The 27927-nt window shown below is 42.6% G+C and overlaps 2 protein-coding genes across 2 annotated transcripts; one reads left to right on the forward strand and one right to left on the reverse strand.

Moving 5' to 3' along the window:
* Positions 1 to 2653: 2653 nt before the first annotated feature.
* Positions 2654 to 11019, reverse strand: march5l (membrane-associated ring finger (C3HC4) 5, like). The gene is made up of 7 exons (XM_034130767.1): positions 10916 to 11019; positions 9886 to 9961; positions 9339 to 9541; positions 8221 to 8351; positions 7902 to 8067; positions 6343 to 6503; positions 2654 to 2918 (listed from the first exon to the last, which is right to left on the reverse strand). Exons 2-7 carry the CDS (start codon positions 9912 to 9914, stop codon positions 2748 to 2750), a joined length of 861 nt encoding a protein of 286 aa, XP_033986658.1. The 5' UTR covers positions 9915 to 9961; positions 10916 to 11019; the 3' UTR covers positions 2654 to 2747.
* Positions 11020 to 11479: 460 nt separating this feature from the next.
* Positions 11480 to 26731, forward strand: actr1 (actin related protein 1, centractin). Its single transcript, XM_034130766.1, has 11 exons — positions 11480 to 11673; positions 13963 to 14027; positions 15336 to 15411; positions 19308 to 19433; positions 19537 to 19661; positions 19910 to 20126; positions 21411 to 21503; positions 21740 to 21914; positions 23288 to 23349; positions 25834 to 25874; positions 26001 to 26731. Exons 1-11 carry the CDS (start codon positions 11626 to 11628, stop codon positions 26101 to 26103), a joined length of 1131 nt encoding a protein of 376 aa, XP_033986657.1. The 5' UTR covers positions 11480 to 11625; the 3' UTR covers positions 26104 to 26731.
* Positions 26732 to 27927: the final 1196 nt, after the last annotated feature.

Here is a 27927-nt window from a genome sequence, read left to right on the forward strand (position 1 = left end):
CACCAAAACATATAATAAGAGCTCATTTTAACATAAAATCGTGCAATTAAAGTCCCAGAGTATGTTCATTTGGCAAGAGCAGAAAACTCAATTATGTTTTTATTGCACAATGAACTTTAAATTAAACGTTTTTTCTCCAAAAATATAAATGTATGTGCCGGCAGAGAGAGTGCAAACAACCACAATCGACTCGTGAAGAATAAAAACAAACTGTGAAACGTTTTGATTGCTTTCAGTTTCCTTTTGGGAGCATGTGACACTTCAGCAGCTCATCCAAATGTTATTATTATTGTATTAAACAGGTAAATAACTCTGCTGTAAGTCAGACAATGTTGAGCCAAAGCAAGAATTTAATTATCTCTTAAAAAGGAGTTTGAAGGAAAACAATTCAGGGCAATTTCTTAATCCAGTAGCTCAAAAACCAACGCAATAAATCCAGAAAAATGATCCAAAAACGATCACAATTCAAGCAGGTATCACAACGTCGGTCAGCGATTAATAACCATCGTGTTACAGAACAGTGCTTTGCAGAAAATAAGGTTGTTCTGTTATTAAAAAGTGCTTTAAATAAGGCACATTAAAGGAAGACGTGTGTTTTTAAGGCTCATTAAGTTACATGCACTCAAGACACGAAGTCCCTCCCTTTCCTCCATGGGACCTTATTTCAGAAAAAGTATGCATTGAAGTCAATGGAGAGAGAAAGATTATCTTTGGATCCCGTTTGAACTGTGCCACGAATTACACATATGATGTTTGTCAATTTAAAAGATAATTTTACAAGTCAAAAAAATTAAAATGTGTGGTAAAACTGTGAAGTAACACTTTGTGTGAAAACCGCTCAATGACCTACATCTCCCGTCTCGCACCACACACCAAGACGGCCGTCACGTTGGCACATTTCACTTCTGTCTTTCAGAATGAGGCGGAAAGTATTAAAAGAGGTGAAAATCACTACAAGTCTGGGCATGTTGAGAGCTCAGGGTATAAGCAGGAATCCTGAAGTCACATGTAAGACCTTTTAAGACCCTTTCAATACATTTTAAGACCTCTTCGCCACTTTGAGTTCTAACCGGTTACCTTGGCGACACACTTTACCTCACATTGACTATATACAGTATTGATTGTCCTTCCTCCTTATCTTCCAACCATTTGGACGCAGACTTGCATTTCCCCATAACGATGTTGTTTAACAACCGGCGTAAACGGGCCGTCGCACGCTATCAAGCAGTGAGCGTGCGATGTCCTGTTCAGATGACGTCAAACCCAACGGGATGCCATCAATAAACTACACAGAATCACACTACACACCTACGCAATGATTACATTCAGGCAGACTGTAGAATACAACCTCTTTGGACCATTTATATACTTATTGGAAACAAGCTACAAAATGTAATACCTTGGAAAATGCCCTTTAATACTTTTTAATAGCCTCCATTTTCGCTAAATTGATTTATCAACTTTTAATAATAGCGGACCCCCTGGAGCTGTACATACACACAAGGGGAGTTAGTCGGTTCCTAAGAGCCAGCATGCGGGACCGGGACTCTGGGATTTGTAGTCTTTCTAGTTGCGTATTTTTCATAGTCTTATATTTCAACAGTTTTGTGACTTTTTTGACATGGAAATTATTTGTTAAATTTGACAAACATCATATGTGTAATTCATGGCACAATTCAAACGGGATCGAAAGATATGTTTTCTCTCTCCATTGACTTCAATACAAACTTTTTCCGAAATAAGTTCCCATGGGTCGGAAGTAGATGGGCGGGACTTCGCCTCTCTATACCATTTGTTCTGTTTTAATCACCAAATATTCTAAATTCTGAAGTACAAACACACATCTAGACTTCCAGACACACTGCGCTCGTTTCCGTTTGACTTTGGGGTTATTGTGAACGTGATGATTTTTCTACATTTGATGATTCCTTTCATGCTTTTTACAATTTAAATCCTCCCTTTCCTAATTATCAGTCTGTGTTTCTTGCTGATCTGAAAGTAAAGGTGAGTGGTTCCTATATTTAATAAAAGAAAAGGCAACATCATATATATTTATAAATATCTTCAAGTATCCGTAGATTTGAGGGATGAGAGGAACTCTGATATGTTCAGAGAGAATAAGACAGGAGGAGAAAGTTAAAGAGTAATCTGTTCATGTTCATATTAATATGTGGAGTCTCTACTTTAAAGAGTCCTCTCCTGCTGATGTTCAGGTGTAGTGTCTCTACTTTAAAGAGTCCTCTCCTGATGATGTTCAGGTGTAGTGTCTATACTTTAAAGAGTCCTCTCCTGATGATGTTCAGGTGTAGTGTCTCTACTTTAAAGAGTTCTCTCCTGCTGATGTTCAGGTGTAGTGTCTCTACTTTAAAGAGTCCTCTCCTGCTGATGTTCAAGTGTATATCAGTATGTAGTGACTCTACTTTAAAGAGTCCTCTCCATGCTTTAATGTTCAAAAAGCTCTTTATTTTTCTCATACTGCCTGTCCTCTTTTCACCCTCTGTCTGAAACCAGAGCCCAGTCTGCTCTGATTGGTTAGCTGGCCGGCTCTGTTGTGATTGGTCAACAGCTTAGAGATGTCCCGCCCCTTTAGCCTATCAGGCACAATGTGTTGGAGAACATTTACACAGCACAGCAAAGGGCCTCTTGAAACGCCTTCTCTCTCAGACTCACCTTTATTAAAGCAAAAAGGTGATTTTTTTACAGTAAATCCCATTTTCCCAGTTTTCTCTCTCTCCTCTTTATTCAAACTACTCGTTGCCGCTGTCCTCCGTGTCCTCGTCCTCGGCTCCGTCACTTTGTCCCTCTGTTTGTGTCTCTGGGTAATAGTCCAGGATGTGTCTGCTGGCCTGGTTGGTGCACTGCTGCTGTTTGAAGTAAACCTTCATCACTCCTTTAATCAGAACGAAGGCAATGCCGCCCTGCAGGAGGAGAGGGGAGTCAGTGAGACACTTCAAAGTACACACATCCTGTACTCAGGTAGAAGTACACACATCCTGTACTCAGGTAGAAGTACACACATCCTGTACTCAGGTAGAAGTACACACATCCTGTACTCAGGTAGAAGTACACACATCCTGTACTCAAGTAGAAGTACACACATCCTGTACTCAAGTAGAAGTACACACATCCTGTACTCAAGTAGAAGTACACACATCCTGTACTCAGGTAGAAGTACACACATCCTGTACTCAAGTAGAAGTACACACATCCTGTACTCAAGTAGAAGTACACACATCCTGTACTCAGGTAGAAGTACACACATCCTGTACTCAGGTAGAAGTACACACATCCTGTACTCAGGTAGAAGTACACACATCCTGTACTCAGGTAGAAGTACACACATCCTGTACTCAAGTAGAAGTACACACATCCTGTACTCAAGTAGAAGTACACACATCCTGTACTCAAGTAGAAGTACACACATCCTGTACTCAAGTAGAAGTACACACATCCTGTACTCAGGTAGAAGTACACACATCCTGTACTCAGGTAGAAGTACACACATCCTGTACTCAAGTAGAAGTACACACATCCTGTACTCAAGTAGAAGTACACACATATTTTACTCAAGTAGAAGTACACACATCCTTTACTCAAGTAGAAGTACACACATCCTTTACTCAAGTAGAAGTACACACATCCTGTACTCAAGTAGAAGTACACACATCCTTTACTCAAGTAGAAGTACACACATCCTTTACTCAAGTAGAAGTACACACATCCTGTACTCAAGTAGAAGTACACACATCCTGTACTCAAGTAGAAGTACACACATCCTGTACTCAAGTAGAAGTACAGATACTCGTGTTTAAAAATACTCTGGTGAAAGTAGAAGTACAGATACTCGTGTTTAAAAATACTCTGGTGAAAGTAGAAGTACTGACTAAACTTCTTTACTCAAGTGAAAGTAAAGAGGGCTTTGAAATGTACTTCAGTAAAAAGTACCCATAACTAGCAGCTGTTTTAAAGAGTACCTGACCTCCCTTTATATTAATAGAACAATAATGTCATTGTTAGCTAATGAATGTTTCCATGCTGAACAACGGCAACATGACAACGTTTTCATTGGTCCCTCTTCTTTAGAGAAGACCAGGAAATGATGGATACACGGATCGTGTTCAAATCAATAGGCACGCAATGACTCTAAATAATAATGATCACGCCACCAAACACACATTCAAACTAAAGGAACCAGCCTGTTTGGGAAATGTGAGAAGTAGAATGTACAGGTATTTGGGTTCAACATGTAAGAAGTAGAAAGTACAGGTATTTGGGTTCAACATGTGAGAAGTAGAAAGTACAGGTATTTGGGTTCAACATGTAAGAAGTAGAAAGTACAGGTATTTGGGTTCAACATGTGAGAAGTAGAAAGTACAGGTATTTGGGTTCAACATGTAAGAAGTAGAAAGTACAGGTATTTGTGTTCAACATGTAAGAAGTAGAAAGTACAGGTATTTGTGTTCAACATGTAAGAAGTAGAAAGTACAGGTATTTGGGTTCAACATGTAAGAAGTAGAAAGTACAGGTATTTGTGTTCAACATGTAAGAAGTAGAAAGTACAGGTATTTGGGTTCAACATGTAAGAAGTAGAAAGTACAGGTATTTGGGTTCAACATGTGAGAAGTAGAAAGTACAGGTATTTGTGTTCAACATGTAAGAAGTAGAAAGTACAGGTATTTGTGTTCAACATGTAAGAAGTAGAAAGTACAGGTATTTGGGTTCAACATGTGAGAAGTAGAAAGTACAGGTATTTGAGTTCAACATGTAAGAAGTAGAAAGTACAGGTATTTGTGTTCAACATGTAAGAAGTAGAAAGTACAGGTATTTGGGTTCAACATGTAAGAAGTAGAAAGTACAGGTATTTGTGTTCAACATGTAAGAAGTAGAAAGTACAGGTATTTGGGTTCAACATGTAAGAAGTAGAAAGTACAGGTATTTGGGTTCAACATGTAAGAAGTAGAAAGTACAGGTATTTGTGTTCAACATGTAAGAAGTAGAAAGTACAGGTATTTGGGTTCAACATGTAAGAAGTAGAAAGTACAGGTATTTGAGTTCAACATGTAAGAAGTAGAAAGTACAGGTATTTGGGTTCAACATGTAAGAAGTAGAAAGTACAGGTATTTGGGTTCAACATGTAAGAAGTAGAAAGTACAGGTATTTGTGTTCAACATGTAAGAAGTAGAAAGTACAGGTATTTGTGTTCAACATGTAAGAAGTAGAAAGTACAGGTATTTGGGTTCAACATGTAAGAAGTAGAAAGTACAGGTATTTGGGTTCAACATGTAAGAAGTAGAAAGTACAGGTATTTGGGTTCAAAATGTAAGAAGTAGAAAGTACAGGTATTTGGGTTCAACATGTAAGAAGTAGAAAGTACAGGTATTTGGGTTCAACATGTGAGAAGTAGAAAGTACAGGTATTTGTGTTCAACATGTAAGAAGTAGAAAGTACAGGTATTTGTGTTCAACATGTAAGAAGTAGAAAGTACAGGTATTTGGGTTCAACATGTGAGAAGTAGAAAGTACAGGTATTTGTGTTCAACATGTAAGAAGTAGAAAGTACAGGTATTTGTGTTCAACATGTAAGAAGTAGAAAGTACAGGTATTTGGGTTCAACATGTAAGAAGTAGAAAGTACAGGTATTTGTGTTCAACATGTAAGAAGTAGAAAGTACAGGTATTTGGGTTCAACATGTGAGAAGTAGAAAGTACAGGTATTTGTGTTCAACATGTGAGAAGTAGAAAGTACAGGTATTTGTGTTCAACATGTAAGAAGTAGAAAGTACAGGTATTTGTGTTCAACATGTAAGAAGTAGAAAGTACAGGTATTTGTGTTCAACATGTGAGAAGTAGAAAGTACAGGTATTTGTGTTCAACATGTGAGAAGTAGAAAGTACAGGTATTTGTGTTCAACATGTAAGAAGTAGCAAGTACAGGTATTTGTGTTCAACATGTGAGAAGTAGAAAGTACAGGTATTTGTGTTCAACATGTAAGAAGTAGAAAGTACAGGTATTTGTGTTCAACATGTAAGAAGTAGAAAGTACAGGTATTTGTGTTCAACATGTGAGAAGTAGAAAGTACAGGTATTTGTGTTCAACATGTAAGAAGTAGAAAGTACAGGTATTTGTGTTCAACATGTAAGAAGTAGAAAGTACAGGTATTTGTGTTCAACATGTAAGAAGTCAAAGTAAAAAGTGGTCAGAGAAATAAGTAGTGGAGTAAAGTACTGAAACCAGAAACATGTACTTAAGTACAGTAACGAAGTATTTGTACTCCACTACTTCCCTCCTCTGGTAGCGTAACAGCCTTGATGATGATAATAAATAACTTTAAAGGGTTTATTCACCAGTACGGTACGCTGGAGGTTGGAGGGCATCTTTCTGAAGAGCAGCCGCCCCACCAGGGAGGCGATGGTGGGGAAAACGAGCGCTCCACACAGAGTCCGAGAAACAGAAAGATGGTCTCCGGCTGCGAGGCCGTCAGCAGGGACTCTGGGCAGGTAACGGCCTGCAGGGGGATATGTGATATATCAAGTCAATTCAATCAATTAATATCACTGACTTAATGCAGGCTGGTGCATTCAAAATGTATGGGAGGATTTAACAGAATCTACTGATCTGTGTACAGAAAATGCCATAATTATGAATAATTAAAATAAACTAATGCATAAATGTCTAAATACAAGTATAAATAAATAAAAGTTACTACTCAAACAAAAGATAAACTAATGTGTGTGTGTGTATGTGTGTGTGTGTGTGTGTACCTGGTGTGATCTTCCCTCTGTGGGTGTGTGTGTGTGTTCCTGTGTGTGTGTGTGTGAGTGTGTGTGTGTCAGTGTGTGTGTGTTCCTGTGTGTGTGTGTTCCTGTGTGTGTGTGTGTGTGTGTGAGTGTGTGTGTGTTCCTGTGTGTGTCAGTGTGTGTGTGTTCCTGTGTGTGTTCCTGTGTGTGTGTGTGTGTGTGAGTGTGTGTGTGTTCCTGTGTGTGTCAGTGTGTGTGTGTTCCTGTGTGTGTGTGTTCCTGTGTGTGTGTGTGAGTGTGTGTGTGTTCCTGTGTGTGTCAGTGTGTGTGTGTTTCCTGTGTGTGTGTGTTCCTGTGTGTGTGTGTGTGTGTGTGAGTGTGTGTGTGTTCCTGTGTGTGTCAGTGTGTGTGTGTTCCTGTGTGTGTTCCTGTGTGTGTCAGTGTGTGTGTGTGTGTGTGTGAGTGTGTGTGTGTTCCTGTGTGTGTCAGTGTGTGTGTGTTCCTGTGTGTGTTCCTGTGTGTGTGTGTGTGTGTGAGTGTGTGTGTGTTCCTGTGTGTGTCAGTGTGTGTGTGTTCCTGTGTGTGTGTGTTCCTGTGTGTGTGTGTGAGTGTGTGTGTGTTCCTGTGTGTGTCAGTGTGTGTGTGTTCCTGTGTGTGTGTGTTCCTGTGTGTGTGTGTGTGTGTGTGTGTGAGTGTGTGTGTGTTCCTGTGTGTGTCAGTGTGTGTGTGTTCCTGTGTGTGTTCCTGTGTGTGTTCCTGTGTGTGTGAGTGTGTGTGTGTTCCTGTGTGTGTCAGTGTGTGTGTGTTCCTGTGTGTGTGTGTTCCTGTGTGTGTGTGTGTGTGTGTGTGTGAGTGTGTGTGTGTTCCTGTGTGTCAGTGTGTGTGTGTTCCTGTGTGTGTTCCTGTGTGTGTTCCTGTGTGTGTGTGTTCCTGTGTGTGTGTGTGTGTGTGTGTTCCTGTGTGTGTGTGTGTGTGTTCCTGTGTGAGCATGTGCATGAGTGTGTGTGTGTGTGTGCGTGTGTGTGTGTGTGCATGTTCCTGTGTGTGTGTGTGTGTGTGAGTGTGAGTGTGAGTGTGAGTGTGTGGGTGTGTGTGTGTGTGTGTGTGAGTGTGTGTTCCTGTGAGTGTGAGTGTGTGTGTGTGTGTGTGTGTGTGTGAGTGTGTACCTGGTGTGATCTTCCCTCTGTGCTTCTGCCACAGCTTCACCAGGTAGTCCTCCCAGCGGATCATCTTCCCCAGAACCAGCAGCACGGGGATCGTCGGGAGGCCCATCAGCAAGAAGAGGGGGTCGGCCCGTTCCATCACATGGAGACCCTTCTTATGACCCACCACCTACACACACACACACCACACACACACATTTAATACATAACACACTATTATTTGTGGGAACAGACCTCGAGGTGAGGTATATTGCCATATCAGTTTGAATGTAGGAACATTGTGTTTGATACATCACAGCTCTCCAGAGGGTTTCATTTATACCTGCATGACGGTGACGGCTCCGTACGTGACGGCGGACCAGTACACGGAGCCCACCACGACCCCGACGGCAGCGAAGGGACTGACCCGAGTCAGAGCGCGGTCCACCTGCTGCAGGAAGTACACCAGCGGGCCTGGGGACAACAACAACAAACACACAAACAGGGTTAATGTTGGGAAAATACTGAATGTTCCTTCTGTATCAGAGTAGCACGTGATAACAGAGGCCCTACGTAGCTGTGTACGTAGCTGGATGTATGACTACATGGATGACGCTCATGAGACACTGTGTTGAAGTTATGATAGCTATGTTCCTCAGATTGGCATGATGACACAGCCCCTAGAGAGATAGACATATGACTGTCATGTTTATTGCTTACGCAGGCCTTAGCTAATCTGAACTAATGTCTTTGCTTTGAACCAGGAGTCCTCCATCTTGTTGACTGTAACACCCTCTCTTGTATATAAAGCATATCAAGGACTCTACTCTGGGAACTATTTGTCCCACGCAGCCCTGTGTGAAGACTACTTCCGAATTTGTTGGTATTTTTCTCAAAATCTCAAAATTCTGACTTTTTCTCAAAATTCTGACTTTTTCTCAAAATTCTGACTTTTTCTCAAAATTCTGACTTTTTCTCAAAATTCTGACTTTTTCTCAAAAATCTCAAAATTATGACTTTTTCTGAAATCTCTAAAATGTTAATAATCCCTGGTCCCCGGCTTGAGCTTCAATCTCAGGATCCATGTATCTGTGATCCTCTCCAGAATGGAAGTAGTCATCACATACAGAGCATCAACTAGTTCCTGAACAGTGTCCTTCACATGCTGATATCCAAGAGAGGGAGTTACACAGTCACAAGATGGAGGAATAGAAAGCAGTATTCAATGTTTACTTCAGATTAGCTCCACGTCAGAAATGAGCATGCTTGTCATATGTCTATCTCCATAGAGGCTGAATCATCATGTTAATCACATAGCTATCATATGCCTAAAACAGTCTCTTCTAGGTAATCATACATCCTGTCATGTACACAGCTACAGTTGGGATACCTTTGTTATTAATGTGGACTCTGATATTGGAAGAAGACATTCAGGATTTTCCCAACACTTTTGAAACGTACCCATCTTGGGGAAGGTGATGTGATACTCGGTGCCACACTGCGGACAGCTGACCGCCCCCCCGCTGTTCCCCTTCTGCTTCTCGTCCAGCCATCGCTGCAGACAGTTCTGATGGATCCACTTGGTGCAGCCTTTACAGCGGCAGGGACTCACCCACTCTGCACTCAGGTCGTCTCTCTCTGTCGCGAAACACACCCAGCAGTGTCTGGGGAGGGAGAGAGGGAGAGGGAGAGGGAGAGGGAGAGGGAGAGGGAGAGAGAGAGAGAGAGAGAGACACACACACAGAGACACAAACAGACACACACACAGGAACACACACACATACACACACAGACGCACAGGAACACACACACAGAGAGACACGCACACACAGCATATTTAGAAATTGTATCTGCTGAAAAAAATGCACAAAATATTCCAGAAACAAAATAAGCCTAAACATGACGTGCTCTCGGATGGATGTGGTCTTAGTGACAGGATTTATAATGTTGTATTGTTTCTTATATTATCCTATAGTATCTTATATTATATTGTATTATATTATCTTACTTCTCGGGCGTCTCCTCAGCGAGGGCCATGGTGAACAGACTCTGCTCTCCTGGATGTTAACATGAACACAGCTCCTCTGAAAGAACCACAAACACACACTTTAAAAACACACCTTACTACAATTGTAATGTATATACAATCAAATGTCAATATGTGTGTGTAGTATTTTTCTTTATATTTCTGTAGCTTAGTGAGACAGAGTATTCCATTTATTCAATGTTTTCGTTACTTAGATAGTCTAGTAATGTCTGTCTGTCAGTATACATTAATTAGAAGTTGCTCCACCTTGACCAACAAGATTTTTTTAATGCAGTAACAGAGTATTTGTACATGTAGTACTTGTCCACCTGTTCTCTTCCTTCAAGTCCAAAGTCAGAGTCCAGAGGTAAAGTGTGACAGAGCACAGACCATAAAATGATAGTAAAAGTATTCCTAACTTTACAAACACTCACCTGAAGTCAATGTCTTTTAATTCAGATAGATATAGATATATACTTTGTTATATCACAAGTTAGGAAACGATTTTGTCACAGCAAAACATTTTGACAGTCAATCTACTATAACTAAAAAAAATACCTACCAAATAGAATAAATTACAAATAAAATAGACATAAAAAATGATGAAAAACGATGTTAAAATATCATCAGTAAAAAATACAGAGAATCTAAACACTATAAAATATACAGAATAAATGACAATACTCTCTTATATACCCATCTGCTGAACTTATAATCAAAGTGTACTATATACACATTAAAGAATTGTGATAATAAATGCGTAATTAAAATCGACTTTTGCTTCGTTTATGAGCAAAAACCCACTAAATGTCACTTATTTTAACCTCGAAGACACAACTTATGCTAATGCTAACAGGAGAAGCTAGTTAGCATTGCGGTTCATTTTACATTACGAAGCTAAGCTAACTAGTAAAAACGACAACTACACTTCTTTAACCGATAATATAGATGACCTCGTAACCTGTCAGTTCAATAATCAGCTGTGTTGTATTGATATTAAATCACCACCTACCTGAAAAAGGAAGAAAATATCCAGTTATATTGTGATTTTACTGCTAATTTCGTTTTGCATTATGTCATGTTTTGCTCGGTTGTGTTATGCTAACCATAGTAAGCTAGCTAGAGTTAAAGAAGCTTTCTGATTGGTCGGCAGCTGACGTTGGATGCTGCATTCAAGTATGTAGGAATTTAGACACTCACTCTGCCGCTGTCTGGATAATTATTTTCAATATTATGTGGAAAGCATTTATATCTTTAGAACTACTATATTGACACAGAGGCACTCTAATATAAAACAAAACTAGCAACACTAGTTATGTAATTGCCCTTTTATCCATAGGTTTGTGACCGGGATTATTATTTATTATTTATTTAAGTTAAACGGGGCGTTTTTCTCACAAAGAGAAGCTGTACTTTCCGAAGATTCTCCCCCTGCCTGACGCAAACAGCTCTGCAACGCATGGCCATCCGGTAAAGCGCTATGATTGGTTAAAACCCCTGTCACTCAAAGTATCCATGAATATGATTGGCTCATTCTCCCCGTCAGTCACCAATGCGTGATAGCGTTGTGTTGTTGGCACAGGAGGCGGGTGTAACGGTAGCAGTATAGGAGCGGCTCGGAGGTTGATGACAGCGCGGTATATTTTTCATGAATAAAACACTAAAAACAGGAGGAAAACTCACACGGATATATAGAAACATATCTCCCAAACCAAACCCGTCATGGAGTCCTATGACATCTTAGCTAACCAGCCCGTTGTGATCGATAATGTGAGTATTTATGATGTCATTCATCCACACCCTAATGTGAGGCCTGTTAGCTTTATTGTGTTATAGCTGATGAAAACACATTATAATGCCTTTATTACTTTAGTGATTAACAATGCATTCACTGGTTTCCACTTGTTAGCATATCTTCAACTGATAGTATTAATAACATGCCTTGCTTTATCACAACAGTTAAAACAGAAGCTAGCTTCCAGCAGAAACCGGTTAGCTTAGCTTAGCAACCAGATCATACTGTTAGCTGTGGTGCTTTAGCTGTATTATAAACATATATATTAATAATGATAAATACCTAAGTAGCTGTGTCGAGCTGTCAGTAATGATATGAGAGTCAACAATCAGCTCTACAGGTTAAATATCTGCCTCTTTATGTGAAGAACAGACAGCAGGATGCTAGCTCTGCTGTCAAACCTTTATCATCCTGTTACCAGCCGGAATCAGTATTCAGATGATTTACTTTAAGTACAAGTACACATATCACCCTGTACAAATACTCATGTTCAAGTACAAGCACTGCATAGAGAATGATTCTTAAGTACCAGTTTTTAAATACAATTAGGGTATTGTACTAAGGGAGTAAAAAGCTTTCAATATTTTAAAAACAAAACACGTATTAATTCCAATTAATTCTCTGTTTTCCACTCATGGTTTCAGTCACTTAAATATCCAGTTGGATGGTTCAATTTACACCTAATTATCCTATTTTAAAAGTGTTCCTTAATTGTGTGCATCAAAGTCTGAATGTATAAAGTAACTAGTAGAAACAATCTGTAAAATGTACAAAGTTTGCTTTCAAAATGTAGTAGAGTAGAAGTATAAAGTAGTATACTATGAAGTACCTCAAATTAGTACATGTACTTTTTTTACTTTCCACCACTGGTTATCAGCATTGTGTACATTAAGTATTGATTGTGTATTAAGCTGTAGTTAAAGTACTGATGAGTGTGTTATATTATATATCTATCTGAGGTTTCTGGATTACTGCTGTAGAAGTATTAAGTACAAGTACACATATCACAGTGTACAAATACTCATGTTCAAGTACAAGCCTTGCATAGAGAATGATTTTGAAGTACACCTGTTTAACTACAATTATGACAATTTACTAAGGGAGTAAAAGTACTAAAATATTTAAATATGTTTCAAAACAAAAGCAGCAAAAAACTTATTAATTCCAATTAATTCTCTGTTTTCCACTCGTGGTTTCAGTCACTTAAATATCCAGTTGGATGGTTCAATCTACACCAAATTATCCTATTTTGAAAGCTTTTTTCTCTCCAGACAGTAATTGGTAAACTTATTAAAAAAGACTAATCCTATCTATTTCTGCCACTACCAATTATCTTCATTACAGATGAACAGACTGATTACATGATTACTAGATTCATTGATTGATCCTATGGTCTACAAATATCAGAGAATAGTGAAACATGTCTTTAAATGTAAATAAAATCACCTTAATGTGATATAAAATATGACAAAGACGGACATATCCCTTTATATGAAGCTGAGACCACAATCTTTGCCATTTTGCATGAAAAATACTCACAAAATGTTGAGGTTTTCAACAAACCTGGCAACTATTCTTCTGTTTATCATTGAAGCTTTAATACCATCTTATGTGTATGACGCCTTATATTAAATATAGTGTGTGTTAAAGCACGCTAACAATGCTTTCAGTGTTACTTTATGACACATTTCTAATCAGGTCCCATGATCTGTTTCATTTGGGTGTGTTTCGGGTAAATAATGAACTTTTTATATAGTGTGTGTGTGTGTGTGTGTGTGTGTGTTGTGTGTGTGTGTGTGTGTGTGTGTGTGTGTGTGTGTGTGTGTGTGTGTGTGTGTGTGTGTGTGTGTGTGTGTGTGTGTGTGTGTGTGTGTGTGTGTGTGTGTGTGTGTGTGTGTGTGTGTGTGAGTGTGTGTGTGTGTGTGTGTGTGTGTGTGTGTGTGTGTGTGTGTGTGTGTGTGTGTGTGTGTGTGTGTGTGTGTGGTGTGTGTGTGTGTGTGTGTGTGTGTGTGTGTGTGTGTGTGTGTGTGTGTGTGTGTGTGTGTGTGTGTGTGTGTGTGTGTGTGTGTGTGTGTGTGTGTGTGTGTGTGTGTGTGTGTGTGTGTGTGTGTGTGTGTGTGTGTGTGTGTGTGTGTGTGTGTGTGTGTGTGTGTGTGTGTGTGTGTGTGTGTGTGTGTGGCTGGCTTCAGGCTGTGTCTCATGACCTCCCTGAGTGTCAGACCCTGTGATGTTTGTTTCTCATGATTCCTCGTTGTGCTCCTCAGGGTTCGGGGGTCATCAAAGCCGGCTTCGCAGGAGACCAGATCCCCAAATACTGCTTCCCTAACTAGTGAGTGTCCCCCTGAAACACAGAGGAAACATTAGCTGATCATCTGATGGTTTTATTTGGATGTATCACCATCACTTTGTCTAAAAAAAAAAAAAGGCCAGAAATGTGTTTCATAACATATCAATTTTCTAAAATATATTTCTTGTAATTTCTTCAGATTTTTTAAATATATTTTCAGACTTAATTTAAATATTCTATACACATTTTTCACATATTTTTCTGGTGTTTAAGGTTGCACTCTTCTGCACACTTCCTCCTATATTTAGCCAGTTATAGTTTTGATAATACAGCTTCCCCAACTAGTGAGTGTCCCTCTGCTCCTTAGCCACGCATCCCCCCCCCCCCCCCTTAAATAAGAAAATACATGCGAGTTCATGGCTACTGTAGCAGACAACGTTCTTGTTGCTCTGAGCTGCGTTGTTAATGAGTGAAACCCACCGGAGTTGAGGATCTGTGGGGTTTATTCTCCCAAAAATATAATTTATAATTTACAATTCAGGCATTTAGCAGACGCCTTATTCCAAAGCGACTTCCAATGACCAATTACAGGGACATTCTCCCTGGAGTGACTGAGGGCTAAGTGGTAGTGGTAGTGGACTAGTAGTGGTGTTCCAGGCGGGATTTGAACTCGCAACCTTCCGATCATCAGCCCACCTCACTATCCATTAGACCGCCACAAATAAATCAATGTATGGGAAACACTCATTCATCACCATCACTTTGTCTAAGAAAGGCCAGACATGTGTTTAATAAGAAATCACTTTCTTAACATTTGATCAAATATATATTTTACATTTCTTTAGGATTTTTAGAAATATTTTTAAGACATTTTTTTTGGACGTATTTTTGGTTTTTATTATAATGTTCTATGCGACATTTTCACAATGTATTCAGCATTTAACCAGTCTTTAAGTTGCACTCATTTTACCGCCTTAAATCTTCAGTTTCTTTTGTATTGGTCGCTATCATGTGGTTTGATACACGGCAGAGATGTGTGGAATTTATTTATCAAATATATTTTAAAAAACGTAGAACTTTTTTTTTTATGTCTTTAACACATTTTAAAAAAGATCTGTGTATTTTCAAACTTATTTGACACATTTTTGTCTGTTTTCAATGTTCCTGGTGTTTAAGGTTGCACTCATTTTAACTTACGAAAAAGCTGCTGGATTTGTTGGATTTATCTCGATCACTTTGTCTTCAAAATGCCAGACATTTTTTATATTTTGTTCTGTGTTATATTGACATTTAACTGTGTGTGTGTGTGTGTGTGTGTGTGTGTGTGTGTGTGTGTGTGTGTGCGTGCAGTGTGGGGCGTCCAAAGCATGTGCGTGTCATGGCAGGAGCGCTGGAGGGAGACCTGTTCATCGGACCCAAAGCAGAGGTAACACACCCCTCATCTGTGTGTCTGTCTGTCTGTCTGTCTGTCTGTCTGTCTGTCTGTCTGTCTGTCTGTCTGTCTGTTTCTCTGTCTCTGTCTCTGTCTCTGTCTCTGTCTCTGTCTCTCTGTCTCTGTCTCTGTCTCTCTCTCTAGCTGATGCACAATGTGGACTTTATTCAGAAAATATGTAACTCAGACTTAAAGAGGAATCAGCCCCCCCCCCCCCAAACTATCTGACATTCACTTCTTGCATGAACACAAAGTCACATGTAGCTTCGGGGTTAGGCCAGAGACCAAGAACCAGAACAGAGGAGCTTTCTTTGCGTCTATATATCAGATGTGTGCGTCCATGCTTCAGAGCAGAGGTTTCCTCAAAGTCTTAGATTTAGTCCAAATCTGTTACTAACATAACATATATGTAGAAAGGCTCTTATAGATTCCCCCCCTGGGATCTGGATCAGTTCCCCTCAGCCTCCCCTCAGCCTCCCCTCAGACGTCCCTCAGCCTCCCCTCAGCCTCCCCTCAGACGTCCCTCAGCCTCCCCTCAGCCTCCCCTCAGCCTCCCCTCAGACGTCCCTCAGCCTCCCCTCAGCCTCCCCTCAGACGTCCCTCAGCCTCCCCTCAGCCTCCCCTCAGACGTCCCTCAGCCTCCCCTCAGCCTCCCCTCAGCCTCCCCTCAGACGTCCCTCAGCCTCCCCTCAGCCTCCCCTCAGACGTCCCTCAGCCTCCCCTCAGCCTCCCCTCAGCCTCCCCTCAGACGTCCCTCAGCCTCCCCTCAGACGTCCCTCAGGAGAATCAGAGCCGTGTTCTTCCAGATATCCAGAGACAGAAACCAGATCGTTTTTTGCTTCTCTCTGAAAACAGAGCTTTAGGTAAAAGACGCACGGCTTCCTCCACACGGCAGCGTGCGTTGAAGCTTGCCGGTGGGCGTGTCTGAAGCTCGACCAACAACCAATCACATGAATCTCCCGCCCCGGACACACAAGCACGCAGTTTGATTGGCTAGAGCAGCGGTTTTCAAAGTGTGAGGCGTGAGAAGAAGAAAAACGAGAAACAGTGAAATCTAGCTGGTTCATTTCAGCTAACTTTATGCCAGCGGCCACATCGCAGTGTGCGGAAAAAAGCACACGTCCGATCGTCCGGGACGTGTTATTTATAATATCGGACAAATACATCTTTCCATCGACGTGGAAGCTTCAAAAGTTGAACTTTTCTCAACTCTCGAAGCGAGCAACGCGAAGCGACGGACCCACAATGCAGTTCAGCAACGCACGCTACCGTGTGGACGGCCGTGAGGGAACTAAGACTCCCTCTTTGAGAAAGGAACTGAAAACAAACTGACGCTTGATGCTTTCAGCTTTCATTTGTGGAGTTCAGTTCCTGATGTTCCTCTCTCCTCAGTTCCTCTCTCCTCAGTTCCTCTCTCCTCAGTTCCTCTCTCCTCAGTTCCTCTCTCCTCAGGAGCTCAGAGCTTTATGTCAAAGAAACACGGCTAGGGAACCAAGGAAACATCTCACTCAGTAGCTTCCTCTGTGGAGCTGTCTGACGTCTCTCTGTGTCTCCCTGACGTCTCTCTGTGTCTCCCTGACGTCTCTCTGTGTCTCTCTGACGTCTCTCTGTGTCTCTCTGTGTCTCCCTGACGTCTCTCTGACGTCTCTCTGTGTCTCCCTGACGTCTCTCTGTGTCTCCCTGACGTCTCTCTGTGTCTCTCTGACGTCTCTCTGTGTCTCCCTGACGTCTCTCTGTGTTTCTCTGACGTCTCTCTGTGTCTCCCTGACGTCTCTCTGTGTCTCTCTGACGTCTCTCTGTGTCTCCCTGACGTTTCTCTGTGTCTCCCTGACGTCTCCCTGACGTCTCTCTGCGTCTCTCTGTGTCTCTCTGTGTCTCCCTGACGTCTCTCTGACGTCTCCCTGACGTCTCTCTGTGTCTCCCTGACGTCTCTCTGCGTCTCCCTGACGTCTCTCTGCGTCTCCCTGACGTCTCTCTGTGTCTCCCTGACGTCTCTCTGCGTCTCCCTGACGTCTCTCTGCGTCTCTCTGTGTCTCTCTGTGTCTCCCTGACGTCTCTCTGTGTCTCCCTGACGTCTCTCTGTGTCTCCCTGACGTCTCTCTGTGTCTCCCTGTGTCTCCCTGACGTCTCTCTGTGTCTCTCTGACGTCTCTCTGTGTCTCCCTGACGTCTCTCTGTGTCTCCCTGACGTCTCTCTGTGTCTCCCTGACGTCTCTCTGTGTCTCTCTGACGTCTCTCTGTGTCTCTCTGACGTCTCTCGTCTCCCTGACGTCTCTCTGCGTCTCCCTGACGTCTCTCTGTGTCTCTCTGCGTCTCCCTGACGTCTCTCTGTGTCTCTCTGCGTCTCCCTGACGTCTCTCTGTGTCTCTCTGCGTCTCCCTGACGTCTCTCTGCGTCTCCCTGACGTCTCTCTGCGTCTCCCTGACGTCTCTCTGTGTCTCCCTGACGTCTCTCTCTGCGTCTCTCTCTCTCTGCTCTCTCCCTGACGTCTCTCTGTGTCTCCCTGACGTCTCTCTGCGTCTCCCTGACGTCTCTCTGTGTCTCTCTGCGTCTCCCTGACGTCTCTCTGTGTCTCTCTGCGTCTCCCTGACGTCTCTCTGCGTCTCCCTGACGTCTCTCTGCGTCTCCCTGACGTCTCTCTGCGTCTCCCTGACGTCTCTCTGCGTCTCCCTGACGTCTCTCTGTGTCTCCCTGACGTCTCTCTGTGTCTCCCTGACGTCTCTCTGTGTCTCCCTGACGTCTCTCTGCGTCTCTCTGTGTCTCTCTGCGTCTCCCTGACGTCTCTCTGCGTCTCCCTGACGTCTCTCTGCGTCTCCCTGACGTCTCTCTGTGTCTCCCTGCGTCTCCCTGACGTCTCTCTGTGTCTCCCTGACGTCTCTCTGTGTCTCCCTGACGTCTCTCTGTGTCTCCCTGACGTCTCTCTGTGTCTCCCTGACGTCTCTCTGTGTCTCCCTGACGTCTCTCTGCGTCTCCCTGACGTCTCTCTGTGTCTCCCTGCGTCTCCCTGACGTCTCCCTGCGTCTCCCTGACGTCTCTCTGTGTCTCTCTGTGTCTCTCTGTGTCTCCCTGACGTCTCTCTGTGTCTCTCTGTGTCTCTCTGTGTCTCTCTGTGTCTCCCTGACGTCTCTCTGTGTCTCCCTGACGTCTCTCTCTGTGTCTCCCTGACGTCTCCCTGCGTCTCCCTGACGTCTCTCTGTGTCTCTCTGTGTCTCTCTGTGTCTCCCTGTGTCTCTCTGTGTCTCCCTGACGTCTCTCTGTGTCTCTCTGTGTCTCCCTGACGTCTCTCTGTGTCTCTCTGTGTCTCTCTGTGTCTCTCTGTGTCTCCCTGACGTCTCTCTGTGTCTCCCTGACGTCTCTCTGTGTCTCTCTGTGTCTCCCTGACGTCTCTCTGTGTCTCTCTGTGTCTCTCTGTGTCTCCCTGACGTCTCTCTGTGTCTCCCTGACGTCTCTCTGTGTCTCTCTGTGTCTCCCTGACGTCTCTCTGACGTCTCCCTGACGTGTCTCTCTGTGTCTCTCTGTGTCTCCCTGACGTCTCTCTGTGTCTCTCTGTGTCTCCCTGACGTCTCTCTGTGTCTCTCTGTGTCTCTCTGTGTCTCTCTGTGTCTCCCTGACGTCTCTCTGTGTCTCCCTGACGTCTCTCTGCGTCTCCCTGACGTCTCTCTGTGTCTCCCTGACGTCTCTCTGTGTCTCCCTGACGTCTCTCTGCGTCTCCCTGACGTCTCTCTGTGTCTCCCTGACGTCTCTCTGTGTCTCTCTGACGTCTCTCTGCGTCTCCCTGACGTCTCTCTGCGTCTCCCTGACGTCTCTCTGCGTCTCCCTGACGTCTCTCTGCGTCTCCCTGACGTCTCTCTGCGTCTCCCTGACGTCGCTCTGCGTCCCTCTGTCCCTCAGGAGCACCGCGGCCTGCTGTCGGTTCGATACCCCATGGAGCACGGCATCGTGAAGGACTGGAACGACATGGAGAGGATCTGGCAGTACGTTTACTCCAAGGAGCAGCTGCAGACCTTCAGTGAGGAGGTGAGAGAGCCTCCTCTTCATCTCCTCTTCCTCTTCTCCTCCTCCTCTTCCTCTCCTCCTCCTCCTCCTCATGTTAACTCCTCCTCCTCTCCTCCTCCTGCAGCATCCTGTCCTCCTCACAGAGGCTCCTCTGAATCCCAGTAAGAATCGTGAAAAAGCAGCAGAGATTTTCTTCGAGACCTTCAACGTTCCCGCGCTCTTCATCTCCATGCAGGCCGTCCTCAGCCTGTGAGTGTTGCATCATGGGAGTTGTAGTCTTCAGTGGTAAAAACAGTGCGGGCACATCAATGCATGAGCCAAAACAAACGTGTGTATCATAACTTACATTTTCATTCTTTCCTCTGTAAAAAAACAACCCGTTAAAAGCAGCAGTTTGCAGCGGTGGTTGTGCAGTGAAGCATCATGGGAGTTGTAGTCTTCAGTGGTAAAAACCTTAACACGGCTCCTGATGGTGTGTTTTTGTGTTTTTCTTGTAGTTATGCGACGGGCCGGACCACCGGGGTGGTTCTGGACTCGGGCGACGGGGTGACCCACGTGGTCCCGATCTACGAAGGATTCGCCATCCCTCACTCCATCATGAGGGTGGACATCGCCGGCAGAGACGTGTCGCGGTATCTCCGCCTGCTGCTGCGCAAAGAGGGGTACAACTTCAACACCTCGGCCGAGTTCGAGGTGGTGCGCACCGTCAAGGAGGTGAGAGGTCATGGTGTATGCACGGTTACAGGTTTAATGCACACGTGTCAAACTCAAGGCCCGTGGTGGATTTAATTTCGGCCCGCAGGATAATTTCTAATTACTATTAGATCTGGCCCTCCGGTATATTGCACCTTCACTCCATCCTGAGGGTCTCCTCAGCTCAGAGCCTGACCCCAAACATTGATGAACTTGCACCCAAGATGAGATGCCAAGTATCTGAACTAGCATCACAGAGCAGCACACTGAGTTCACATGGATGTTTCCTTCTGCACTTTTTCTCTCACGTCAACAGAGCATGTTTGGTTTTCTCTTTGAGGGAAATAGTTTTGTTGAAGCTGTTGTTGGCCTGTGGAGAAATGTGATCATAAGAAATGAAGCTGCAGATAGAGCCATAAGAAATGAATGCAACTGATTATTTAATGTTTCATGTTGTTTTTATAGGCAATCATTTAAAGGGGACCTATCATGCAAAATGCACTTGTGTACGTCTTTTCTACATGAATATGTGTCCCCGGTGTTCCAGGGAACTCACCAAGTGTCAGAAAACACAACCCTCTCTATTTTCCTCCATACCCAAATCTCTAAAAAAGGGGCTGCAACGGATCTGATAAAAACTGATCCAGATTTGAACACTGTCCTGACGTCAGGACGGTGGCGCTACGGCTATTGGGCCAACTCCACCAATCAGGAGGAGACAGCCACGCCCATTGCCGTTCGAAAGCGCTGGAGACGCTGTAGTACATATGCCAGGCCTGTAGATGGTGCTGTTCTCACTGAATCAGCCCAGAGCTAAAACAGAGCTAAAAAATGTCAAATTGAGCAAAATGAGGCATGGCTAAAATGCATGATCATTTTGGTATTTTGAAAAAAAAAAAGTATAAATATGCCTTATATAGGTATGGCCCTACACTGTATTATTATAATATAGCATGATAGGTCCACTTTAAGTTTTGTTAGTTCCAGGTTTAATATGTGCAATAAGTTCATTTCAATAAGTTCTGCAATAAACATTGAACCAGTCCGGCCCTCCACTAGTACCCATTTTTTTTATTTTGGCCCACTGTGTATTTGAGTTTGACCCCCCTGCTTTAATGTTATATCATATACTCAACAACATCTCCTAAAAACAACATTTTTTAACAGTTTTTCTTTGGATCTGATTTGTAGCTTCTCTAGAAAAGCTGGATGAACCTGGACTTGAATTGATTCTTGTGTCTCCCCCCCCCCCCCCCCTCTTCTCCCCCCCCCCCCCCTCTCCCCTTCTCCCCCCCCCCCCCACAGAGAGCCTGCTATCTGTCTCTGAACCCTCAGAAAGACGAGACTCTAGAAACAGAGAAGGCTCAATATGTGCTTCCTGACGGGAGCACGCTGAACGTGAGTCAGGAATACTCTTCCTCCTCTTCTTACTGTTCTCCTTCCTCTTCATCATTTGTCCTCTGTCTTCTTCTTCCTCCTCCTCTTCCTCACTCACCTTCTATGTAAATACTGCTATATTTTTATTCTTTTTTTATGTTATTATAGGTTTCTTAAAATACTTCTATCTGTGTTTATCTGTGGTAATAAACCTGTTTCCTCCCCCCTCTCCCTCCTCCTCCTCTTCCTCTCTTCAGATTGGTCCAGCCCGCTTCAGAGCTCCAGAGCTTCTCTTCAGACCCGATCTGATTGGAGACGAGTCCTCTGGGATTCACGAGGTTTTAGCGTACGCCATCCAGAAGTCTGACATGGACCTGAGACGCACGCTGTACTCCACCATCGTGCTGTGTGGGGGCTCCACCCTCATCAAAGGTGTGTCAGGACTCAGGTTCAAGGCTTTTATCATCATGTGCACAGCAGCTACAGTGGAGATATGTCAATGAATATCTGAGGTCACGGCTCCTCCAACAGCAACACAATAAAACAGATCAAATAGTGTCAATTCAAATACAATAGGATAGATATAGTACAGGGAAAGTCTATATACAAGTAATTGAAATATGATATTGGGAGGGTCATAAACACAGGATTATGATGTTTTATCTTTGGATTCAAACTGAAAAAACGATAGAAAAATTGACAGAAAAAACTACAAAAAACGTTAAAAGCACAGTGAAGCATCATGGGAGTTGTAGTCTTCAGCGGTGATAACATGAATGCATCAGTGATTCAAATGTGTGCATCATAACTTACATTTGTATTCTTTCCTCTGTAAAACATTGTTTAAAAGCTGCAGTTGGGTGTGGTGGTGGTTGTGCAGTGTTGCATCATGGGAGTTGTAGTCTTCAGTGGTAAAAACATCAGTCATACAAATGTGTCATAACTTCCTTTTTTCTTCTGTCTTCTGTGTATATATATATATATATAAAAAAAGAACTTTTTGATTTTCAGCGACTTGGGAATTAAAGGTCTCTTAGTGAAAACAAGAAGCAGCGTAGCATCATGGGAGTTGTAGTCTTCAGTGGCAAAAACATTGAGTGTCATAGCTTGCTTTTTGCTTCTGTAAAAGAAACTAGGGCTGTGCGATTATGGCAAAAATCATAATCACGATTATTTTGGTCAATAATTGATATCACGATTATTAAATACGATTATTCATTGACTTTGAAAACATCCATTTATTGAACTTTAAAACAAATACAAATAATAATTTGAACAGTATCTGTTTAACTGTTGATTACCCTGAACGTATAATTAAACTGAAAAACCAATACAAAAATAAATAAAACATTTAAATAAATAATATCAAAATAATAAATACCAATAAACAAGATCAACAAATATTTTGGAGCGCACTTCCACAAGCTACTAAACATATATAAATATGATAAATACAAATAAATGAGACCAAAATTAATTACATCAAATATGTTGCACGGTCACAACCTAGCAAAGCTATGTTGATCGTTTTTTTCGATTATGTTGTTTTCGTAATTGTGGCAGGCCGAAATCGTGATTGCGATTAAAATACGATTAATTGCACAGCCCTAAAAGAAACTACAACATGTGTTTTAAGAAGCAGCGTTGCATCATGGGAGTTAAGAGAGACGGCAAAGAGAGTCAATAAAGGATAAGAGGCATTACAATGTTTGAGTTTTATAATATATCATATATTTATAATATAGCGCTGACGCCCCTCGTGTTACAGATTATATTTACTCACTGGAACATCTGTTTACTTCCAGGTTTCGGGGAACGACTACTGACTGAAGTGAAGAAACTGGCACCCAAAGACGTGAAGATCAAGGTAAAACTCGTCCTCACTTTTAATTCATTCATTTTAAACTACTGTATTCTCCTTTTATCAAACGTTATGGTGTGACCCGTTCTTCTGCGGACGAATTCTTTATTCTTATTCCGCCGGGTTATTTTGCCGCTCTTCTGCTCCCATATTCCACATCGCAGAAACACATCGTTCAAACATGAAAACGTTCAGCTCGGTCGATGGCTATTACTTTTCTCATTCATAACTTTCATAATTCCAGAGATACATCCCATAATACATCACATTTTTAACATGGAAGTCAATGGAGAAATTCTTCAGACTTGAAAAATCTTCATGCGACTTCAACTGCTAACTGCTCCTTCATACTTTCACTCAGAAACCTCATTCCAACTTTAAAATGTTACACATCTTTCTGACATTATTCGTGTAACACAACTTTTAAATCTGATTCTTACTTTTAGAGATATTAAACATTGTTCAGACCTTGGTAAAGAGGCCTTCTTCAGATTTTAACATTAGTGTGTATTGAGCTGCTCGTTAACGCTAGAGTGGAGGACAGCTTGAAATTTGCCTTCATATTTTTTTTTAAACCTGCCATAATTCCCAAACCCTACATTCCTGGGACATCATTGTTTCACGAGTAACGTAGGAAAACATCTCGTAGCTTTAAAAAAAAAAAAAAATTAAACAAAATGCCTCTTGAGGGCATGAAGTGACAAAAACTTTCAACATGTCTCCATTAAAGCCCATTGTAAGTTCAGCCTCATATTTCCTCACAGCAGCCGCACACCTTTAGTTAATCTGCCAAAAAGGCCACATTATTGACCCGAAAGTACACAAAAAGCACACTTCAGATACTCAAGGTCCTTGACATGCTTCACGCTTTGAAATTTCACCGATATCTGTTACGGTTCTTCAACAACACGTTCACATGTAAGAGGTTTATCTCTCATTCAGATCAATGGCTCTCCTCTCACTGATTACTGCACATCACCATGGAAACCTTTGATCTCTGGGCTCAAGCACAGGTGTTTCATAACGTCGTTAGCTCAAACATAAACACCTGTGTGATGGAACTTGATGATGTCATAACTCCAACTGACATGCTCAGAACGCCACAGTACATCACATGATGGTTAACACTGTGGCCCTGAATAGTTCTACATCAAATCTGATGTTACGTAATGTGGTGTTACTATGGCAACGCATCCCTCGCCATAAAACACGATGTCGCTGTAACTCCAATGGACACGGTCCAATCGTCCCCCAATCTTCACTTGTATATCACCGGTCCATGCCTCAACAGCTCTACGCCAAATCTGAGATCTCACCATATGCCGTTTCCATGGAAACGCATCCCTCGCCACAAAACACGATGTTGTCGTAACTCATATGAAAAGGGTCAAAACACCACCAGGCTTCAGATGACAGTTAATGGTCCAGCCTTCAACATGTCTATGTGCCATTAGTAAGTTTTCTTCAAAAGCTGTTGCCATAGCAACGCATCCCTCGCCGTAAAACACGATATTGCTATAACTCCTATGAAAATGGTCAAAAAGTCCTCAAACTTCACATGTGTGCTAACAGTCCAGCCGTGAAGACATCTACGGGACAGTTTTCAAATTTCTTCAAATGCCGTTGCCATGGCAACACAATGCTCGCCATGAAACACAGTTTTCTCATAACTTCAGTGAAAATGCTCCAAACGGCCCAAAACTTCACAGGTTTGGTAACGATGCAGCCATCAACACATTTAAGCGTATTATGGGGTGTGATCAAATACCGTTGCCATGGCGACAGATCATTCGCCATCAAGTTAGTTCAAAAGTTTGCAGTTGAAATATTCTGCTGCTTTTCCAAGCCTTTTTACTTTCTTCTCTCATCACACATTCAAGCCCCCAGTGTTCATGTATCATTTCAATCTAAATTCTTCACTTTCTTCTTAAGGCCGCTACACACCCACCTGAGACCAAAAAACGCGTACCGAAGGCGTCCCGACTTTTACGTCAGCTTCGTCGCCTGCGTCGGCTACGCCGCCCGCCTACGCCGCCCGCCTACGAACACACCGCAAATACTTCAGTCGACGAGTGGCAATAACTGTCCTTACGAGCAGGCAGCGGTAGTGTGAATTCGTCATTCAAAAGAGGCAACAGCCAATCAGAGTGATTGCTTGGGCCGACTTTCTCTGACCTCCCGCGGCCGATTCAACATGTTGAATCGACCACGGGAGGCATCGGGAGGTGTGAAAAGGTGCCGTAAAGAGACGACGGTGCGGGACACACCAACCTGAGTAGGGCGCCGCGAATGCCCGACTGCCTCTGACGGCCTCTGACTCCCAAAATCGGGTTGGTGTGTAGCCAGCTTTACACATTACATTTCAGCATAGCAGTTCAGCGTCAGCTTTTCAGCATAGAGCATTCCCACTAGCAAGTTCTTCAGGAATTGCATTCTCTAGTTTACTGTTGTTGTTCTGTGTTTAAATGCTGTGTGTGTTTGTTTCCCCAGATCTCTGCTCCTCAGGAGAGGCTGTACTCCACATGGATCGGGTGAGAACTCAGTGTTTCATTCACTATTTTTGTGCCATTTTAATTACATCTTTTTTAATTGAGACACTTTTAGTAACTCCACTACTTCCCACCGCTGCTAATGAGCTTTTCTCTGTCACCCTTCAGAGGCTCCATCCTGGCGTCGTTGGACACCTTTAAGAAGATGTGGGTTTCAAAGCGTGAATATGAAGAAGACAGAGCGCGGGCCATCCACAGGAAGACCTTCTAGATCCAGAGGGTCCCAAAACACCCCAAAAAACTGCCCTCAAATACCCCCCGAAATACTGCAGGAGACCCCTACACTTCCGCTTATCCACCCCCAGAGAAACATGCAGGAACCTGTGTTTTTCCCTTATTTACCTGCTTCAGCATTGCCCCTGCACACACACACTTACACTCTCTCACACACACACACACACACACACACACTCTCACACACACACACACACACACACACACTCTGAAGTATTGGTATTGCTCTCTTGTCTCGGTTCAATATCATCAAATGTTAAATAAATCTTGAATGTGTTTTTTTTGCTACTGTTGACATTTCCATTCCAGATGAGATTTTTATTTGTCCATTTTTTTAGGTTTTTTTTCTGCCATGGATTAGCAGTACTGGCGCAGTACTTTATATATATATTACGTTATAACCACTGTATTATATATCTGGCCTATAAAGTGCACGCCCTCCACCTCTAAAGTAAAAGCGGTTAATTTTAATTTATCTTGTTTCTGTCTGGTTGTAACGATGACATGTTTCTACACGGTGTTTGTGCCGACGAGCAGTCAGCCTCCTTTTGTCTCAGCTGACGGGATTCAAAACTAAAAGTGTACAATTAAAGTGTAGAAAAACCCACGTCTTGATTTATTGTTATCGTTTACATCCACACCGGAGGCCAGAGGCCTGTACTACGAAGCTGGTTCAACCTAACCTGGATATGTTGGAGTTAGCCGGTTGGCCCAATCCAAAACATACGCGCTCTCGCTAAACTGTACTACGACGCTGGTTATCAAGTGGATCGCTCAAGCCAGCCGTGTCCTATCTAGTTAGGTGCGCGTTCACATGAAAGGGGTGGTATTTGGAGCATTCGACCAATCTCAAACACGGACAAGCGTACTGACAGCGCAGCGTCATACTTCCTGAATGAAAAGTGAACTTTAATATTAGTCAAATATGAAGAAGTTAAACTTTAAACATCCATGACTTAAACACTTTATCCAGGATCAAAGCCACATAGCTGCACCTGCAAGGTGAATACAGCTGGTAACAGAAAAAGTGTTTGAATGCGTACATTAACAGGTTTATGATATCACTGCCCCGTCTAAGACACGATCTGACTTTCATTACATTTGACTCGAGTGTTTCGTCAACTTAATGTGTTGCTTAAAATAATACTTCTGCATACAGTATGTGACACTGTGAGTGTTGCACGGCCAGATACGGCTCAGCTGACTCAGATAAGGAAATATATGATTTTTTCATTTCATTTCAAACCTTTATTTATCCAGGTTGTATCCCATTGAGATCATTGATCTCTTTTTCAAGGGAGACCCGGGTTGCATTCGAATAGTCCATTTAGCTTAGGAACCTTCCTAACGGAGTGAAATGACCCGGAAGTCCCTCAGTGGCAGCCATGATAAGAGCCGTTCCAATTCTCTAAATTAAAAGGAAAGGAGGTTTCAATCTTCCTTTATAACCTCCTTTAGCTTAGGAACCACTGGACCTCCCTAACCGAAAGGAAAGGAGAAAATGCTGCCCCACAATGCCTTGCGGCCGCAGCATTTGCCGTCACACAACAGTCGGCCGTTCACGGAAACAACCGATTATGAACGAGAAATGATATCATGAAAGTTACGGTGCTTATTAAGCATTTTAAAACGTATGTGGTAAGTTGCCAAAGTGCTTTGTTTTGAACGTTCATCCGTATTATAATCAAAAAGAGAAATATGAACGTTAGTTTTTACTGAAATGATCAAATAAAGTCAACATTTCACAGTCTTTACTGAGCTGTGTGGGGTTTGTTCAACTTTTAAAAGATGTTTGAATGGT

The sequence above is a fragment of the Trematomus bernacchii genome, unplaced genomic scaffold (assembly GCF_902827165.1).
Source record: "Trematomus bernacchii unplaced genomic scaffold, fTreBer1.1, whole genome shotgun sequence".
In the NCBI taxonomy this organism is placed as follows: domain Eukaryota; kingdom Metazoa; phylum Chordata; class Actinopteri; order Perciformes; family Nototheniidae; genus Trematomus; species Trematomus bernacchii.

What these genes read in the sequence shown, in the direction of transcription:
- actr1 (XM_034130766.1), top strand. Translation starts at nt 11,626, where the DNA reads ATGGAGTCCTATGACATCTTAGCTAACCAGCCCGTTGTGATCGATAAT. An exon ending in TCATCGGACCCAAAGCAGAG is followed by an intron (nt 15,412 to 19,307) that starts GTAACACACCCC and finishes TCTGTCCCTCAG; the next exon opens with GAGCACCGCGGCCTGCTGTC. An exon ending in TGCAGACCTTCAGTGAGGAG is followed by an intron (nt 19,434 to 19,536) that starts GTGAGAGAGCCT and finishes CTCCTCCTGCAG; the next exon opens with CATCCTGTCCTCCTCACAGA.
- march5l (XM_034130767.1), bottom strand. Translation starts at nt 9,914, where the DNA reads ATGGCCCTCGCTGAGGAGACGCCCGAGAA. An exon ending in CATCACCTTCCCCAAGATGG is followed by an intron (nt 8,352 to 9,338) that starts GTACGTTTCAAA and finishes TGTTGTCCCCAG; the next exon opens with GCCCGCTGGTGTACTTCCTG. An exon ending in GAGCCGTCACCGTCATGCAG is followed by an intron (nt 8,068 to 8,220) that starts GTATAAATGAAA and finishes GTGTGTGTGTAG; the next exon opens with GTGGTGGGTCATAAGAAGGG.